Here is a 19,170-nt window from a genome sequence, read left to right on the forward strand (position 1 = left end):
TATATGGGTGTGCCATTAATCATTTTTAATTTATGGTTCACATAACTTTGAAAATAACATGTATCATATATATACATGATAATGTTATAAAGATTGTACGATATTGCAAATAGTCAAATAAATTTCAAGGGAAGGAGATGCTTGACAGTACATGCTCTACAGTCCCGATTATTCTTTTTATACAGTGCTCCCACTAAATGTAGACATGACTTTAATTAGTGTAAGTGGTGATGGCATCACAGAGTAGTTGTGATGGAACTTAGAGATGGGCAAAAAAACCGGTTGGTGAACCGGTTCAACGGTTTAAACCGAAAACCGGTTTTTACAAAAACCGGTTATTTAAAAACCGGTTTGACCGGTTTAGTAACCGCCGGTTCGTATATCGGTTACAAGTTCTAGAGAAAAAACCGGTTACTGAACCGGTTATGGAAAAACCGGTTAATTTTAAAACCGGTTATTATGAAAAAAACCGGTTATTAACCGGTTATTTTAAAAAAAAAACCGGTTAATTAAAAAAACCGGTTATTAACCGGTTCTAACCGGTTTCTAAACCGGTCCTAACCGGTTAGACCGGTCCGAGTTTTGCACCAAAAAAACCGGTTAATAAACCGGTCCGGTTATTTAAAAACCGGTTTTTTTCCAGGCCAAGAAAAACCGGTCCGGTTATTAACCGAACCGGTTTTTTTAAAAAAACCGATTTGTGCACCTCTAATGGAACTAGCTCTGGAATATTCCGTCACGCAAAATAACACTAATTAATAATTTAGAAAAGAGAAATCTACAATTTGCCTCCCTGGTTTATATTGTCGATGGATGGGTTAACCACTGAAAACGAAATTGCGAATGTTCTGCCTCTGTGAAATTTTGGCGGGGCAGTCTGTGCCATTGCCGTCAGTTGACCGTGAGTTGACTGACAAAAAAACGTTGAAATGACCATTTTAACCCTGAGCCTATAATTAATTCTAAAACTAAATATCCAAATTTCGTGTAGAGGGTGGGGTTCAAACCCCGGACCCCTGGTTTAACAACATACAACACTAACCATTTGAACTGAAATAACATTTGAAAATTCTATACAATATGTAATATATATTCACCATTTGAACTGAACCAAGAATTGAAGTTTTTTAGTAAAAAACTTTATACAATATATAATATATATTCATCATTTTTTAAACAATTTTTAAAACCATATTTTTTTAAAAAAATTTAACGACTCGTTTTTTAATAAACTTTTCACCCAAAAACAACGAAAAATGTCGTTTTTTAGTAAACTTTTCGTCCGGAAACAACGAAAAGTGTCGTCTTTTGGTTAACTTTTCGTCCGATAACAACGAAACGGGCCCGTTTTTTAGTAAACTTTTCGGCCGAAAACAACGAAACAACTCGTTTTTTAGTAAACTTTTCGCGCGAAAACAATGAAACGGACCGTTTTTTAGTTAACTTTTCGCCCGAAAACAACGAAACGACTCGTTTTTAGTAAACTTTACACCCGAAAACAACTAAAAGTGTCGTTTTTTAGTAAACTTTTGGTCCGAAAACAACGAAAAGTGTCGTTTTATAGTAAACTTTTCGTCCGAAAACAACGAAAAGTGTCGTTTTTTGGTTAACTTTTCATCCGATAACAACGAAACGGGCCCGTTTTTAGTAAACTTTTCGTCCGAAAACAACGAAACAACTCGTTTTTTAGTAAACTTTTCGCGCGAAAACAATGAAACGGACCGTTTTTTAGTTAACTTTTCGCCCGAAAATAACGAAAAGTGTCGTTTTTTAGTTAACTTTTCGTCCGAACCCAACCACCCGAACCCGAACACAATTAACACAAATATTTTTTTATATATATAACACGAACACAAAATACATATAACAAAACACCCGAATTATAACTTCGGGATTTCACATACATAACATACTTATAACTATTCACCCGATTTATAAACTTTGGGATTTTATAACGGTAGCATCCGGAGACGCGACCCAAGATTCCACGTACGGTGGAAGTTGATTTGGTTTTGGCCGGCTAATTTGACCAAAAACCAAGCCGTAATCGCTCGGTTCCGGAGCTCTATCCGGAGATTGATATCAATCGGGACTCCTAATAGAGCCTGATTGAAGTTCACGGTGATTATTAGAACCATCTTGAAGCCGGGGTACGACGGGACGAGGAGACGGAGCCGGAAACGGTGGGAGCCGGGAAGCCGGTGCGACGGGAAAGACGGAGCCAGTGCGACGGGGAGCAGAGCGGGGTGCGACAGGGACACGGTGGGAGCCGGTGCGATGGTTGAGAGGGCTACGGTGGATGGTTTTCGGGTGGCTACGGTGGGTTCAGGTCTTGGATGAAGATGAAGATGAAGATGAAGATGAAGATGGAGGATGAAGTTAAAGTGTTGTGTTGAGGAAGATGGCTACGGTGGTATGTATATATATATATATATATGTGAAAATGAAGATGAAAAAGGAGTGTTAAGGAAGTTGAGAGGGGTAAGGAAAAGAGGTGTAAGGAAAAGAAGAAGGAATGAGGAAGTAGGGAGGAGGAATTCTTACGGGAAAAGTAGGGAAAAAAATAATACCCGGTGGTCGGACTGCCATTTTTCCCGTCAAGCTGGTTTTTCCAAGTTTTTAAAATAATAAACAGAATAGCACAGATGTGACCCGCCAAATTTTATTTGTAAAAAGACCAAAACACCCTCCATCTCAACGGTCATTAACGAAAATATTTAACGAAAGGGCACAGACTGCCCCGCCAAAGTTTCACAGTGGCAGAACATTCGTAATTTCTTTTTCAGTGGTTAACCCATCCAGCGACGATATAAACCAGGGAGGCAAATAGCAGATTTCTCATTTAGAAATACACCATTTTGCTTGAAACGGTATTCACGTTTATTCACCCAATAGAATATATGAAAGTGTGAAACACAATGTAGAATATTCCTATACGGTGGGAAGGCATAGGACTAATTAATCTTTACCAACTATAATAATGGACAGTTAACATCTAGCTCGTATTCAGGGCCGTCTCAACGTCATCGAATGTCTAAAACTAACTAAAATGTTGAGGCCTTTTTTCTTTTTTTATGCGTATAGCGTTAAAGAGTATACAAGAATTATAGAATATGGATGATATGCAGTGATAATGGATACGAAACAATCCTTCTTAGCTTGTGCCACATTAATGAGTTATTAGTTCTAAAAGAACTCTACTTTCAAAATCTCATAATACGTAACTCTTATTTATGATGGAGACCCTATAAAACTGGAGACCTAAAGCCATCGCCTCATTTAGCTTACTCACGAGAAGGCCCTGCTCGTATTAAAAGGTTTATTCAGGTATTTGGTGTAGTTCTAAACATTATTAAAAATAAAAACTATAATAATGATTTGTCCCACATGAGCAACTGACTATCACTAGAAATTGATTAACCTTTTTGGCTATATAAAGACAGGTCTTTGGTGAACAAGAAGTATGCTCTCTTTCTATATTTTCAAACGCTTTCACATTTAGAAGACTTGTAGAAATCAAAGATCATGGTTAGCATTTTAATTAAGCTACTACAAGCTCCTTAATTCTTGAACTAGAAGTAGAAAACTTTTGTTTTATGTTTTCTTGGGTTGCATACTTAAAAGACTTTTTGTTTATACACGTTTTCAGGAGGGTAAGGTGAGTCCTACCGTTGCGGATGCTGTAGATTACAAGGGTTTTCCTGCTGAGAGGGCGAAAACCGGCGGTTGGGTTCCTGCAGCCCTCATTTTAGGTAAATTTATTATCTTCATATTTTGTCATGCATGTGGTTGATCTAGGCTTATACATGATGTTAATATATTAACTGTGGTTTCTTCTTATTATTGTTAATTATATATACTATTCTCATGTAGGTTAAAGATTAAATCTCTCTTCAACTAACCTTTAGAATTATTGTTCGACTATAAGGTTTTCTGTAAATTAATGAACCACATGTCAATATTAATGATGAACCCACACACTCTATCTTCAAAAGGCTATAGTTTCTAGCTTTATTAGTGACGTATACTAGTGTTGTAACGTCGAGAGATAGGCACGTAAGTGTTCGACATGACAAAAAGAATCATTGTTCCTTATTTTCTACAAATGCAACAGTAGACAATACATGATTGAATATAGACGATATCTTATATTCAAATCATCAATAATGTTTTTATAATTCCTAAGCAATACATGAATCTTGGCTTTTGACTTTTTGGTCGAACAGGAATCGAAATATGCGAGAGGCTTTCAACAATGGGGATTGCAGTGAACCTGGTGACATATTTGGGTGGGACCATGCATCTCTCGAGCTCGGCTTCAGCCAATGTCGTCACTGATTTCATGGGCACTTCTTTCCTTTTGTGCCTTCTTGGTGGCTTTTTAGCTGACTCTTTTCTTGGCAGATTCAAAACAATTGTCGTTTTTGCCTCTATTCAAACTCTAGTAAGTTACCAAGTTATATATGATGCATAGGGGTATTGTTTTTTACAAATGTTATTAAAAAACACTACATTATTATGACAAAAAGATAACAATAACTAGCTTCAATCTTAATTTTATATATACAAAAAAATAATAAATAAATAAATAAAAACATGAAGGTCACGGGTTCAAACCCAGACAATTAAGAGCATTCCCAGTCATCCCCTAAATTTATGTGCTGAGAATTTGTAAATTATAGCGTGAGTTTGAGTGATTGTAAGTGCAAATAATAGGGTGAAAAGAGAAAATGTAGTGATTATTTTGTAAATTTAGGAAAACTTTGCTTGTTAATATTTATTTTTTAATATTTATTGAATTGGTTGCGAGTAGAAAAGAGATTAAACAATAATGATGATTTTATAAAAAATATCATTTAATTGAAAAGAAAAATAATATAGCGTTTTATAATGCAGTTATAAAGATATGGATGAACGACGGGCTGAAAATGCTCTAAGTAGTTTACAATTATTAATGTAAAGTAGAGTATTGGTAATATCTGCCAATAAAAAAAAGTGATAAACTGATTTGCTCAAATATTTGTTATCTATCAAACATTTACCAAATACATATGTAGGTTACTTGTAGATTATATAAAAATAAACATTACTTAATTACACAGTAAGTATGGATTATGTGAATAAACGAACTTTATTTATGTATGCGTGTATTGGAATTTCAATAGAGATTATAAACACTGCAATTCAGATTTTCTTATATTATTAACTTTCTAAAATTGGAAAACAAATGAATTTTTTTCTTTTTCACGTAAAAGACTGTGTTCCGCCTGAAAACAGTATATTATGGATACATACTTTGTTTCGGGGTAGTTTTACTAACATTTGCGGCTAATATTTTTATCCAGGGTACGGCCGCGTTGTCGTTGTCGACCAAGCTGCCACAACTTCGGCCACCGCCATGTCACTCATCCGAAAACTGTAAACAAGCAAACGGTCAACAAATGGGAATCTTGTATCTTGCGTTGTATCTGATCGCCATAGGGACAGGCGGCTTGAAATCTAGCGTGTCAGGATTTGGGACGGACCAATTTGATGAGAAGAACGAACAAGAAAAGACACAAATGGCTTATTTCTTCAACAGGTTCTTCTTCTTTATAAGTTTGGGAACGTTAATGGCGTGTACGGTGCTAGTGTACATACAGGATGAAGTGGGTAGAAGCTGGGCTTACGGGATATGTTCGGTCTCGATGTTGACCGCGATCTTGGTGCTTTTGTACGGGACAAAACGGTACCGATACAAAAAGTGCCAGGGAAGCCCAATAGTTCAAATCTTGCAAGTGATTGCTGGGGCTATAAAGAAGAGAAAGATGAATCTTCCATATGATTCCGACTTGTTATACGAAAATACCCCTGAGGGTTCACGAATCCATCACACGAACCAATTTCGGTATGGTACTTTCATCTTAATATTAGCATCCATATATTTCAGTAGAAGAAAACAACTGCGAACCCACGGGCATTATACCAACAGCTCTTCACAAACGGATTCCTCTCCTTCTGTGAAATTCTATTATATTTAAAACTAAAAGTCGACAACATAGCTATTGGCCTTTTCTTTTGCAAGTAGCAAAATGAAAACGCTATATTTAATTACATGTGCCAAAGACATAGTTTTTACATGTTAATTAAAATACTCGTTTCTACCTTGTAGTTGCTTGGACAAGGCTGCAGTAGTAACCGAAGGTGACCTCGACAAAAGCACTTCAAACCCTCGTAACCCATGGAACCTGTGCACCTTAACACGGGTAGAAGAAGTAAAGATGATGATAAGACTCTTACCCGTGTGGGCCACCACCATCCTCTTCTGGACAACCTACGCCCAAATGATCACCTTCTCCGTCGAACAAGCCGCCACCATGCACCGAACCGTCTCCTGTTTCCAAATCCCTGCCGGATGCCTCACCGTCTTCTTTGTCGCCGCCATTCTACTAACATGCGCTATTTACGATCGCGTAATAATCCCGTTTTGGAAAAAATGGAAAGGCACACCTGGGTTCACCGATTTACAAAGAATCGGGTTAGGGTTGGTTCTCTCGACGTTAGGAATGGCCGCGGCCGCAGTGTTTGAAGTGAAAAGGTTGTCGGTGGCTAAAACACACTCGGTTCAGGCCACCGAGCCGCTTCCTGTTAGCGTGTTCATCTTGATCCCGCAGTTTTTTCTTGTAGGGTCTGGTGAGGCTTTTATTTACACCGGACAGCTTGATTTTTTTATTACTAGGTCACCAAAAGGGATGAAAACAATGAGTACTGGTTTGTTTTTGACAACGTTGTCATTAGGGTTTTTCATGAGTAGTTTGTTGGTGTCAGTGATGAAAAAGGTTACTGGAAACAGTGTGGGAAAAGGGTGGCTTGCGGATAATATTAATAATGGAAGGCTTGATTTGTTTTATGGGTTGTTGACGGTTTTGTGTGGTATAAATTTTGTGGTTTATTTGGTGTGTGCGGCTTGGTGCAAGAAAGAGAAAGACCAGTCATCAGGTAAAATTGAAATGGATAAGTGTTGATTCTTTCAAGACTTGTTATATGATTGTGTGTGATTTGCATTTCCTTTTAGAAATGTACAATAGAATATAAATAAGAAAGTGTGATTTTTAATTTAATACATATATTTTTGAATTAAATTAGTATTGTATTAAATGACATATTAGTGAAAAGAATGTTTTTTTTGATGATGTATAAGTTTAAAACTTGAATGACCGACCTATCAGTATGTTTATAATAGAATCATACAAAACGGTAGTAACGGATATATAAGGTTATGTGTAATGGAGAAGCTACAATGAGGTGATTTTTGACATGTGACGCTACGTCAGCAAGGAGTGATTTCATGTTAGGTGTAGTGGTTGCCCAACATTGTCCCATCACATCGCCAAGTCATTTTAATATTTTGTAACATCCTTAATTTTATAATATTAAATAAAGAAAAGTTATGTTGAGAAACGTGCGTTAATATTTAATTAATATTAATTATTATAAAGAATGTGGACTTGGGTGGGAAAGATGGAATAAGGGATGGGATGAGCCTTAGGTTCATGGGCTTAAGAGGGTGTAAATACTCTCTTAAACGTCCCTAAAACCTTAAATCTCTCATTTCGCTCCATCTTATTCTCTACACACTCAAAACACAAACATACAAACACTTCCTTACGGCTGCGACTAAGCGAAGGAATCCAAGACCCACATCAAGCTACATATTGATAGATCTTGGATATTTAAAAAAGATTCAAGTCTATTGTTCTTAACCAAGCTAAAACAGATCGATTACTTGTATGACTCGCATACCATAGACTCGATTACAATTACAAGTGGTTTACAAAGTAACTCGCATACATTAACTCGATTACAAACAAGGACTTCAATACATAAGGGTCAGTCGCTTACATTCCTAAATCGATTACAATGAGAACCCGCTTACATTGATGCTCGATTACAATGACACTCGATTACACCAATATACTTGCTTACAATATGAAACATCGATTACAATGATACAATACTTAACTCGCATACAATTGATCAGTCGATTACATTGTTAGACTCGCTTACAACTTATGGTCGATTACATAAAGCTTCAATGATTACAGGAACAACCTGGTCGCATACAATCTTATGTTCGGTTACAATGGCCATAATCGCTCACATTGTTAAACTCGAATACAGGTATAGACTCGCTTACATTATCATTAGAACACACACTGCCTATCGAGTACATCTTAGACTCGATTACAATCTTAATTCGATTACATAGTAAACCCGCTTACATCCTTAACTCAAATACAATTAAGAGACTCGGTTACATTACACATTCGCCTACATCCTGAACTCGCATACATATATATACATTCGATTATAAGCGAACTCGAATACCCTTAATGTATTTGATTACATGGAGACCTGATCACAGGGTGGGACTCGAATACACGAACTACTCACATACATTCTACATGATTCGAATACAATGAGCATAGTGGGGTACATTGATGTTACATATTCAACAAATATGTACATTCGGGTATAGTGCCATGTGTATAAATATACGTATGCATTTCAGTATTGAGAGAAAAAAAGATTTACCAACGTTAGGGTTTAAAATAATGAAGAGATAGAAAAGAATATTAAAATGATTAAATGCCTTGTACATTAGGGTATAATAATAAAATATTCTAAGTAAAAGTAATCTAATTAGACCAGACTTAGCCATTTTTGGCTGAAATACAAATAGGATAAGTATTGATACGTGTAACTCATATATAGTTAGCAGAGCTCAATTAAAGAAGGGATTAACAATTAACGGAGAAAGAAACATAATCTAGGTGAGTTGCTAGCCCCATTTCCTTGCTATGTTTTCGGGGCTGTGTGCATACTCAATGTGAATGTTAATTGGTGTGCTAGGAACAGTCAATTAAATATTAACTAAACTAAACAAGTAATAAAAACTAGACTTAAGCCTCAACTACACAAAACACCGGCAAGTGAACCGGTCAATTGTACTAAAGCTAAGTAAGTCCCGAATATCGAACCCACAGGACTCTATAAATTACGTTAATTAACTAATTAGACTCGACTTATGACACGACTATTTATTATTAATGTTTAAAGGGGGTTTTTAAACTAGGATTTAACTAAGAAAACAAATAAACAAGTAAACAAGAAATAAACAATTAAACACAAGATTGAAACCAATCAGAGAAGGAATCTACCTAGGTAAGAATCCCATGCATCAACAATCATCAAGCAATGGACAAATAACATGATATGGAAACTGATTTCTAAACGTATTCATCTAACAAAACCTAAGGACCCTTGACTGAATCAAACGAAATCCCAAAGAACAATTATTAGATTATTAAGCAATCAGTATTATTGATTTCCGCAAAGTCATCAATTAGAGTTAATTAATAGTATCTAAAGCAAGCAATCTTACGAAACACTAAAGCCTAGATAACTTGATAAACTTAACATGACATCATGAACATGGATCAACACAATAAGAAAGAATATTGTCACTATCTATCCTAGCATGCAATTGACCAAGACATATGAATAACTCCTCACCTTACAGCTTTTGAAATTTAGCAAAGCATTTAAAATCCTAATTAACGATTAACAAGCTTCTATGATCGCATAGGCCTATTCAACCATAATAATCAAAACACCAAGTAATGATTAAACATGAACCCTAATATCTAAAGAACACAATCAATAGAAAGCAAGATCCATGTGAAGCAATAATTAATAATCAATGAAGATAGTAAATACTTAAACGCATCATGACAACAAAATCAAGTCTTTACTATAAAATTAACAAAACCATAATCGAACAATTATCCAAAGCAAGAATCATGCATCAAACATGTTCATCAAACCTAGGTAGACGTGAAGTGTAGCCTAGAATCATTATTAAAAACAATACTAAACAAGTCTTAAAAACAAAGAGGCAATATATGACAAATAATGAACAAGGAACGAAAGTTAGAGCGATAAAACCCTTTGCAATTGATCCTTGAACACCCGGATGAAATCTCTCTTGATCCTCCTTAGTTCCTAGCTTCAAATCACCTTCAAACCCTTGGTTTTTGGCTCAAAATAGGCTGCTCTCCTTCTTCCCATCGGCTAAGTTTGCAAGAGATGTTTATATAAGTGAGTATGGGCTTGGACTTGCAAAAACGAGCTGACCAGAAGGCCCTAGGCGCTGCGCGGCCCCCTTGGCTTGCCTTCGCGCGGCGCGGCGTGGTCCATGGATGGCGTCCACAATTTTCTTATTATTTCTTGATTATTTGTTGCTAAATCTTGATTAATCTTCTCTTGAACTCCAAGTAACATTGAGAATCTTCTAGAACTTGTTTCCCTTGCTTCTCCAAGCCACCATACACATGAAAACATAACAAAACATTAGTGAAGTAATCATGTAATCATTAATGAGCAAAAAGAACTTAAACTTCGCATGAAATGATAGAAATAATTAAGTTTAACATGCAAGACACCAAAAGATATAAAACATGTAAACAAATAATAAACTTGACTTAAAACTTAAATTAAAGGAAGATAAACGAAACACGAATCAAACTGAACTCAAAACATTAAATAAACAAAACTTTACACGAGATTCGAGATGTATAAATAGATGTATATCAAATATCCCCACACTTACTCTTTTTTCGTCCCTTAAAAAGTCTGATGCAGTTGGATCAGAATCGGAAAATATAGTCTTACAAACATATAAGTTAATTTTTAAAGCTTAGAAGAACGCAAAAACCGCGATCACTGATATTGTTGTCCACTTAAACCCATGCCTTAATCTTTACCGGGACAAATAAGATCCGACAATTTTTTTACTCAGTGGTTTACACAATTAAGACCCACTTATTTTCAGCTTTTACCGAACCAAACCACCCCAACTTGACTAAAACCTCAAAATTAGAAGATTTAAAACTTTTGTTGCTCTATTTTTTCATAAATAGTTAAGATGATTAAGGGTATTTACGCACCTAAGCTTAAGCATCAAAGTCTACCAAGCAGCCATTAGATACGATTAAGGTTCAATTAATTAATAGCTAGTGTTCCCCACAACATGACATACCCCCGTTATCAAGCAACACCCCGAACCCATCACCATAGGTGAGCATGCAAAATTTCATCTGTTGGGTTTACATGTAGCGTGTCCCTTGTGGTCCGTTTCTTAATGGTAATGAGACGCGAGCAAGGGGACCCCACATGGCTAACAGCGTGGATGATCAAGTCTGTAGTGTATTTGTACTTTTGTACTCTTGTGATCATGTTTATAGACTAATAAGGGTTTGCTCTTTTTGGCTTAATTTTAAATATCCACAACCCCACTTAGGAATTGTGAATACCCAGATGAATAGATTGCATACAGACCCATGGTCTCCGGACCCGAAGCATCACATCAATACAAGATTTAAGGTTATAATACCATACGCCAATGAGGTGTAAAACACTAAACTAGCAGTTTAAGATTTATATCAAAGGATACATGGCATACTCTAACATTAAACCTACCCAAGCATCATATGATAACGTATTCAGTTTAAAACTTATAATATTTTCACTTTTCATATCAATAATTGAGGCTTGAGTATGGCCCGACCTTTCATTACTTATCTTTCACGGACAAAACGCTTTACCCACAAAAGATTTTCGTTTTAACCATTTTATCAAATTTTCCCTTTCATTCTCAAGGCTGAGCCTACCGACACAACCCAAGTTAAGTGCGTTTTCTTTTATTTATCTCCTATTATTAGTAGTTTGAAAAACCAATTTCCCGATAAATATCATCATCTCCTACTTTAACGCAAAAAAAAAAAAAAACTAAATTCAAGGGACAATTTTAAAACATTTTTTCAATTTTGTTTCAAATTTTTTAATAATTTTTTTTTGTTTTTTCTTAAATTTAAACTCGATTTAAACTACTACTCAAATATCCTATCCCCACACTTAAATTTTGCATTGTCCTCAATTCAAGGATAAGGACGACTTAAAATAAAAATAAAATTAAAAATAAAGACGGACTACAAAAACTAAGACTCTAAAAATTATAAAAACAAAATAAAAAGTTAATATGCTAGATAATGGAAAAGACTTAGCTGGTAATATGCGTATGAGACATGATGCCAAAGTCTTCTTCCATAAATGCCCTCCAACTACGAACGTGCTCAGTAGATGGTAACTCCTTTTCTCACGAACGTAAGCGGCAAAACAAAACAAACATGTCTAAAAATGTATCTTATCATAACGATAGATATTAAGCAATTAAAGTATTTCACCTATAAATATATAAAATATAATAATCAGGAGCAAATAAATAAGCATGAAGTATACGGCTCCACTGCTACTCCATCCCCACACTTGTTTTTTTCATTAAATTATTCATTGGGGATCATCTCTAGCTCATACAGTCTCTCTTTTACCTAGCAAAACTAAAAAAAAAAAAAAACAAAACAAAGACGAACTACAAAAAACTACGTTAGCGACTCGATGACTCAACGAAACTAGGAAAATAAAAACTAAAATAAAGGAAAATCTACAAACTCTACACTTGAGTTTTCACTCAAGAATCTATGTTTATGCGAATCACATGGCGGACCAAGTGGAGCTTCCTCCACATCGGAAGAATTCTAATGCCCTCAAGGATACCGAATCACGATCCAACCGTTCGTCAATCTTGGTCTTCTTCTTTCTAACCCCACGAACCTTCTCAATCTTTCACTTACCACCACCTTTTACTCCAACATGCTTCAATATTTCCCGAAAACTAGAAACCGCACGCTCTTTCCCAACACTTAAACTTACAGAATGGGAATCGTCAAGACGAGGGCCCATGCCCGAGATAACTGATTCTATCGAGTAAACTGGGTGACATGGATCAATAAGACCGTCTTGACCACTCGGATGTCTAATGGACTTAGCTAAATAGGTGGCACTATCATCACCGGCTCTAAGAGTGATCTTGCCTTCAAACACATCAATAACCGCCCTAACAGTACGTAAGAATGGACGACCTAAAATGATTGGAACTCTCTCGTCGGCCTCCATATCTAAAACAACGAAATCTGCGGGGAAAATGAAATTATCTACCTTAACGAGCAAATTCTCTACGACACCCCTCGGATACTTAACGGAACGATCGGCTAAAGACAACGTCATACGAGTAGGGGTGAGCTCTCCTAGGTCTAGCTTTTCATATAAAGAATATGGCATGACGTTTATACTAGCTCCTAGATCGGCCAATGCTTGACACGTCGTATCACTTCCGAAAAGGCATGGAATGGTAAAAACGCCGGGGTCGGGTAATTTCTCCGGTATTTTATTGAGAACTACTGCCGAACACTCTCCATTTAGGGGCACAGTCGACAACTCCTCCAACTTATCCTTTCTTTTAAGAAGGTCTTTCAAAAATTTGGTATACTTAGGCATATGCTGAAGGACTTCTACGAATGGAAGGTTGACATTCAATTGGCTAAATATATTAAGAAAATGCCCGTAATCTTTTGTATACTTTTGATTCTTTAGACGAGCGGGATACGGGACATAGGCTAGGTCAATGGCGTGTGGTGGTGGTCGGGCTCCAACCGGCTTCTTATCGGTGTTTTTCTTAACTTGCGGCTCTATGATTGGTGTTGTATTTTGTGACTTACCTGGAGCCTCTACCTCTATCTCCTCATCTATCAACTCATCGTCCCCATCTTCCCAAATTTCTCTACTAACTACCTCCGGACCTAAAACCCTACCACTACAAGTGGAGATGGCGTTCAATTGAGCAGCCAGATTAGTTTGAAGGATACCTGAAAACTGACCTAGGGTCCTTTCTTCTAAACGACGAGCAATATCACCAACAGTTCTTTGAATATCGAGAATAAAAGATTGTTGATTCTTGAAGAGCAAATCGTGTTCGGCCAACTTTTTCTGTGTAACTTGATCTCTCTCCAAGTTTAGCTTCATCATTCTTCCAAACGCCCAAGTCTACCGTTCTTTATCCTGCACATTAGTTTGAATATTAGTACCATCAATGTTATTATTATTGAAATACTGACCTTGTCCTGGAGCATAAGAATTTTGAAATCCGGGTGGTGCACCCGACGGACGCCAATTAGCATTATTATTCGGGTTCTTGTAAGTGTTCCAACTCTGATTGTTGTTGTTGTAATTGTTGGGAAACCTAGTCTGACCAGCAACAAAATCGACCTGTTGATTCATCACCGGACATTCCAACGTGCCATGTCCACCCCTACAAAATTCACACTTATCCACCTTGGCCTTCAGTTCCTTAACCTCTCTAGTTAGTGATTCCAAAGCAGAATCATCACTAGTATCCAGATTAACCTGGTGTACACCTCGAGCGGATGAGGATGTACTGCTGACGGGAGTGGAATTCCCGCGATATGGCTATTTGGAAAGGTCCGATTGAGCGATGCTCTCAAACATCTCGTTACACTCGGTGACATTCTTCCTAGCCAGTAGACTTCCTCCCGCAGCCGTGTCGAACCGAACTTGGGTTTCGTAGTTCAACCCATTGTAAAATATTTCCACAAGAGCCCATGGTGTGAGACCATTCTATGAGCAACGAGACAACAAGCTCTGAAAATGCTCCCAAGCATGACAATATTGTTCATCTGGCTCCATGTGAAACGAGTGAATCTGATCGCGAAGAATAGCCACTTTAGCCGGTGGGAAGTATCTCTTAATAAATGCAGAACGCAGTGCTTCCCAAGTGGTGAACGTGCCAGGTGGCTGCATGTCAAGCCAAGTAGCTGCTTTCCCTGCAAGTGAAAATGGAAACAGATGTAAGAAGAGAGCATCTTCAGTAGCACCTTGTAAATTAAAACTTTTAAGAACGCGGTAAAGTCGGTTAATGTGTGCCAGTGCATCCTCGTCATCACGCCCCGTGAACTGATTAGTTTGAACGAAGTTGTTCATGACGTATGATGGAATTTGCCACGAGTTGGGATTGTTGATTGCGGGAACGACGATGCATGACTGGTTTCCAGTTAAGCCATCGAAGGCTTGAGTAGCAATTGTTCTGTCGTCAGCCATTTGATCTTAATTTCTCGGACTTTCAGGCGGTGAACTGTGTGGTGACGAATTTGGTGTAGACGCGGGTTCTGACGGTTGTTTCTCTGCTGACGAGCTAGCCTCGGTCTTCAACGGAGAAATATCCAGATTCTCAAGCGGTGGTCCTTGCGAACGAAGATGTGGCATAAACCTGAAACACGCAACAGACCAAGTGAGTATACTCGAATACTTAAAATAAATAAAAATAAACTAAACTTAAATTAGACTCCTACGACTCAAACTAAAATAAACAAATAGCACAAATGTAGCAAATAAGTCCAATTAAAAATAATAACGCAATTACCAAGATTCCCCGGCAACGGCGCCAAAAACATGATGTGCTAGAAACAGTCAATTAAATATTAACTAAACTAAACAAGTAATAAAAACTAGACTTAAGGCTCAACTACACAAAACACTGGCAAGTGAACCGGTCAATTGTACTAAAGCTAAGTAAGTCAGGAATATCGAACCCACGGGACTCTATAATTTACGTTAATTAGCTAATTAGACTCGACTTACGACATGGCTATTTATTATTAATGTTTAAAGGGGGTTTTTAAACTAAGATTTAACTAAGAAAGCAAATAAACAAGTAAACAAGAAATAAGCAATTAAACACAAGATCGAAACCAATCAGAGAAGGAATTTACCTAGGTAAGAATCCCATGCATCAACAATCATCAAGCAATGGACAAATAACATGATTATGGAAACTGATTTATAAACATATTCATCTAACAAACCCTAAGGACCCTTGACTGAATCAAACGAAATCCCAAAGAACAATTATTAGATTATTAAGCAATCAGTATTATTGATTTCCGCAAAGTCATCAATTAGAGTTAATTAATAGTATCTAAAGCAAGCAATCTTACGAAACACTAAACCCTAGATAACTTGATAAACTTAACATGACATCATGAACATGGATCAACACAATAAGCAAGAATAGTGTCACTATCTATCCTAGCATGCAATTGACCAAGACACATGAATAACTCCTCACCTTACAGCTTTTGGAATTTAGCAAAGCATTTAAAATCCTAATCAACGATTAACAAGCTTCTATGATCTAATAGGCCTATTCAACCATAATAATCAAAACACCAAGTAATGATTAAACATGAACCCTAATATCTAAAGAACACAATCAATAGAAAGCAAGATCCATGTGAAGCAATAATTAATAATCAATCAAGATAGTAAATACTTAAACGCATCATGACAACAAAAACAAGTCTTTACTATAAAATAAACAAAACCATAATCGAACAATTATCCAAAGCAAGAATCATGCATCAAACATGTTCATCAAACCTAGGTAGACGTGAAGTGTAGCCTAGAATCATTATTAAAAACAATACTAAACAAGTCTTAAAAACAAAGACGAAAGACATGACAAATAATGAACAAGGAACGAAAGTTAGAGCGATAAAACCCTTTGAAATTGATCCTTGAAAACCCGGATGAAGGAACTCTTGATCCTCTTAGTTCCTAGCTTCAAATCACCTTCAAATCCTTGGAAAAACTCTCAAATCCGTTGCACTTGTGCTTCCAATCGGCTAGGAATGCAACAGTATATATATATATATATATAAACGATCTGGGCCTTGGAATTGCGAAGATGGGCTGACCAGGAGGGCTAGGCGCCGCGCGACCCCCTTGGTCCTTGGGCTCCGCGGCGCGCGCACTATCGGAGGGGCTACAGATTATGCATGTTATTTGTTACTTAAATCTTTGCCAAATCTTTGATTGACCTTTCTAGAACTCAAATAACACATGGAACCTTCTAGATCTTGCTTCCCTTGCTTCTCCAAGCCACCATATATATGAAAACATAACAAAACATTAGTGAAGTAATCATGTAATCATTAACGAGCAAAACGAACTTAAACTTCGCATGAAATGATAGAAAGAATTAAGTTTAACATGCAAGAAACCAAAAGATATAAAACACGTAAACAAATAATAAACTTGACTTAAAACTTAAATTAAAGAAAGATAAACGAAACACGAATCAAACCAAACTCAAAACATTAAATAAACAAAACTTTACACGGGATTCGAGATGTATAAATAGATGTATATCATTAATACACTTACCTTAAGTGGTAAGTGTATGTCTATATGATGATTGTGATAGTTATGTTATATTATGAATGTATGTTTGATAGTACGTGAACGATCTTCGGATATTACACGTATTGTTAAAGAAGGTATTGTGTAGCAAGTATGAAATGAGTATATGAAATAAAGTATGTATGAATAATGCATGTGTGATATGTATGTATATATGTATGAATGTTATAAAGATAATGACAAAGAAAGGTAATGTATGGTTATATGGTAATGAAAGGGAACCGAGACCTAATAATACTCGAGGCAAGAGGGAACTGAACGCTAACAATATTCGAGGCAAGAGGGAACCAAACCCTAATAATATTCGAGGCAAGAGGAAACCAGGCCCTAATAATAATCGAGGCAAGAGGGAACCGAACCTTAATAATATTCGAGGCAAGAGGGAACCGGGACCTAATAATACTCGAGGAAAGTAGGGCGTAATGCTCTTTAAAACGTAATGTATGAATATGAAAGAAAGAAGGTATGAAGGTAAGTAAGTATATAATGAACGAAGGTATGAAAGTATAAAGTATGAACGAAAGTATGTAATTATGAATGTGTTGTAGGTTGTATGATTAACTAGAACTCACTCAGCATAGCTGACTTTTAGTATGCACGGAGATGAGTACAATGAGGCAGCTAGCTTGAGCGGGACACGTGGCAGAAGGATAAGAGGCTGGCATTTGAAGAATCATAATGTTTTATAATTGATATTTTAAATTTGAAAGAAAAGAATGTTTGTTTAAGACATGTTTATGAATTATTATGTAATGATTAATGAAAGTTTTATTTTCCGCGAAAGTTTTAATTTACTCTGATATATAGAACTGTGTTTATGAGTAAATCCAACGTCTAAAGTGAGGCACCGGTAACGGGGCCTTTCAAGTTGGTATTAGAGCAAAGTTCGAGAGATTTAAGCATCCTACGTGCTTAGACTCGAACAGAGAATGTGATTTAAGTAAGGAAAGAAAGAAGATGCCAGTTCAAGATAGCCATGTGTCACTCAAGCAAGCTCAGTAAAGGTAAAGTGTGTGGGTAGATAATAAAGGGTAATGTTAGCTTAATTGTTAAAGAACTGATATGTGAATGATAGGGATAGGATTTCTTGATTGTTTGATTGATTAACTGTTAAAGTAGAATTAGCACAAATAGACTCATAAGGGGAAGTGTATAGGACAAGGAAATTAACATGATCAGCTAATCACAGCTGGCCACTGTTATTATGACATTCGTCAATTTCGGGTCCGATTTCTATTCGTTTTTGTAATCATTTATTTTGTAAACCCATCCGTTTTGTAAACCGAAAATTATGATATAATCAAAATATTGGATTTTATGTTACTAAATCATTCCCACTTGTTCAATTTGAAAAACCCCGTTTACGGATTTAAAAACGCCTTTAAAACGCACAAATTACATCAAAAACGAACTTTCGGGACGCGAACGAACCACGCAAGACGAGCTGGAACCAAATTCCTCTAGAGGCGCCACGCCACGCGACCAACCCCCTTTTCGCAGCTGCGCGACACCTAGGCAACCTGCTGCATGTTTTTGTTTGTTTTGTGGTTTATGCTATTATCCGATTTTTCTTTATCCAAATACATATACGATTTTTACCCACTAAATCTCTTGTTTAACCCATTTAATCTTATCCTATAAATACAAGGCCCTCTCCCACTCTAATCCCTGCTCATATCTTGTGACATTCATGATAAAACGAGGTACACTATATTCTTTACGTAACAAGTAATCGATAAATCGGTTAATTCGTAGTGCTTAAACGAGTAACCGACCGATACTAAATATGACCCGTATACATACTGAGGGGTCATATACGAGTTATATATATGTTATAGAGGCTAACATATTGATATTTAGGCTCCTGTACGTTTAAAACTCTTTAAACGAAAAAGGTTTCGTTTATCGATACGCTATAAGCTTAAACGCAATCGTTAATGTCAAAACAAGCATTGTAGC

General features: G+C 36.5%; 1 protein-coding gene across 1 annotated transcript; it reads left to right on the forward strand.

The window, feature by feature from the left end:
* Window positions 1–3,389: 3,389 nt before the first annotated feature.
* Window positions 3,390–7,073, forward strand: LOC143567014 (protein NRT1/ PTR FAMILY 6.2-like). Its single transcript, XM_077053548.1, has 5 exons — window positions 3,390–3,528; window positions 3,650–3,752; window positions 4,227–4,444; window positions 5,346–5,887; window positions 6,152–7,073. The coding sequence occupies exons 1-5, from the start codon at window positions 3,526–3,528 to the stop codon at window positions 7,002–7,004; spliced, it is 1,719 nt and encodes a 572-aa protein (XP_076909663.1). The 5' UTR covers window positions 3,390–3,525; the 3' UTR covers window positions 7,005–7,073.
* Window positions 7,074–19,170: the final 12,097 nt, after the last annotated feature.

The sequence above is a fragment of the Bidens hawaiensis genome, unplaced genomic scaffold (genome assembly GCF_021521415.1).
Source record: "Bidens hawaiensis isolate Kalapana, Puna unplaced genomic scaffold, B.hawaiensis_p1.1 tig00023198_1, whole genome shotgun sequence".
In the NCBI taxonomy this organism is placed as follows: Eukaryota; Viridiplantae; Streptophyta; class Magnoliopsida; order Asterales; family Asteraceae; genus Bidens; species Bidens hawaiensis.

What these genes read in the sequence shown, in the direction of transcription:
- LOC143567014 (XM_077053548.1), top strand. An exon ending in TCCTGCAGCCCTCATTTTAG is followed by an intron (nt 3,753 to 4,226) that starts GTAAATTTATTA and finishes TTGGTCGAACAG; the next exon opens with GAATCGAAATATGCGAGAGG. An exon ending in CATCACACGAACCAATTTCG is followed by an intron (nt 5,888 to 6,151) that starts GTATGGTACTTT and finishes TCTACCTTGTAG; the next exon opens with TTGCTTGGACAAGGCTGCAG.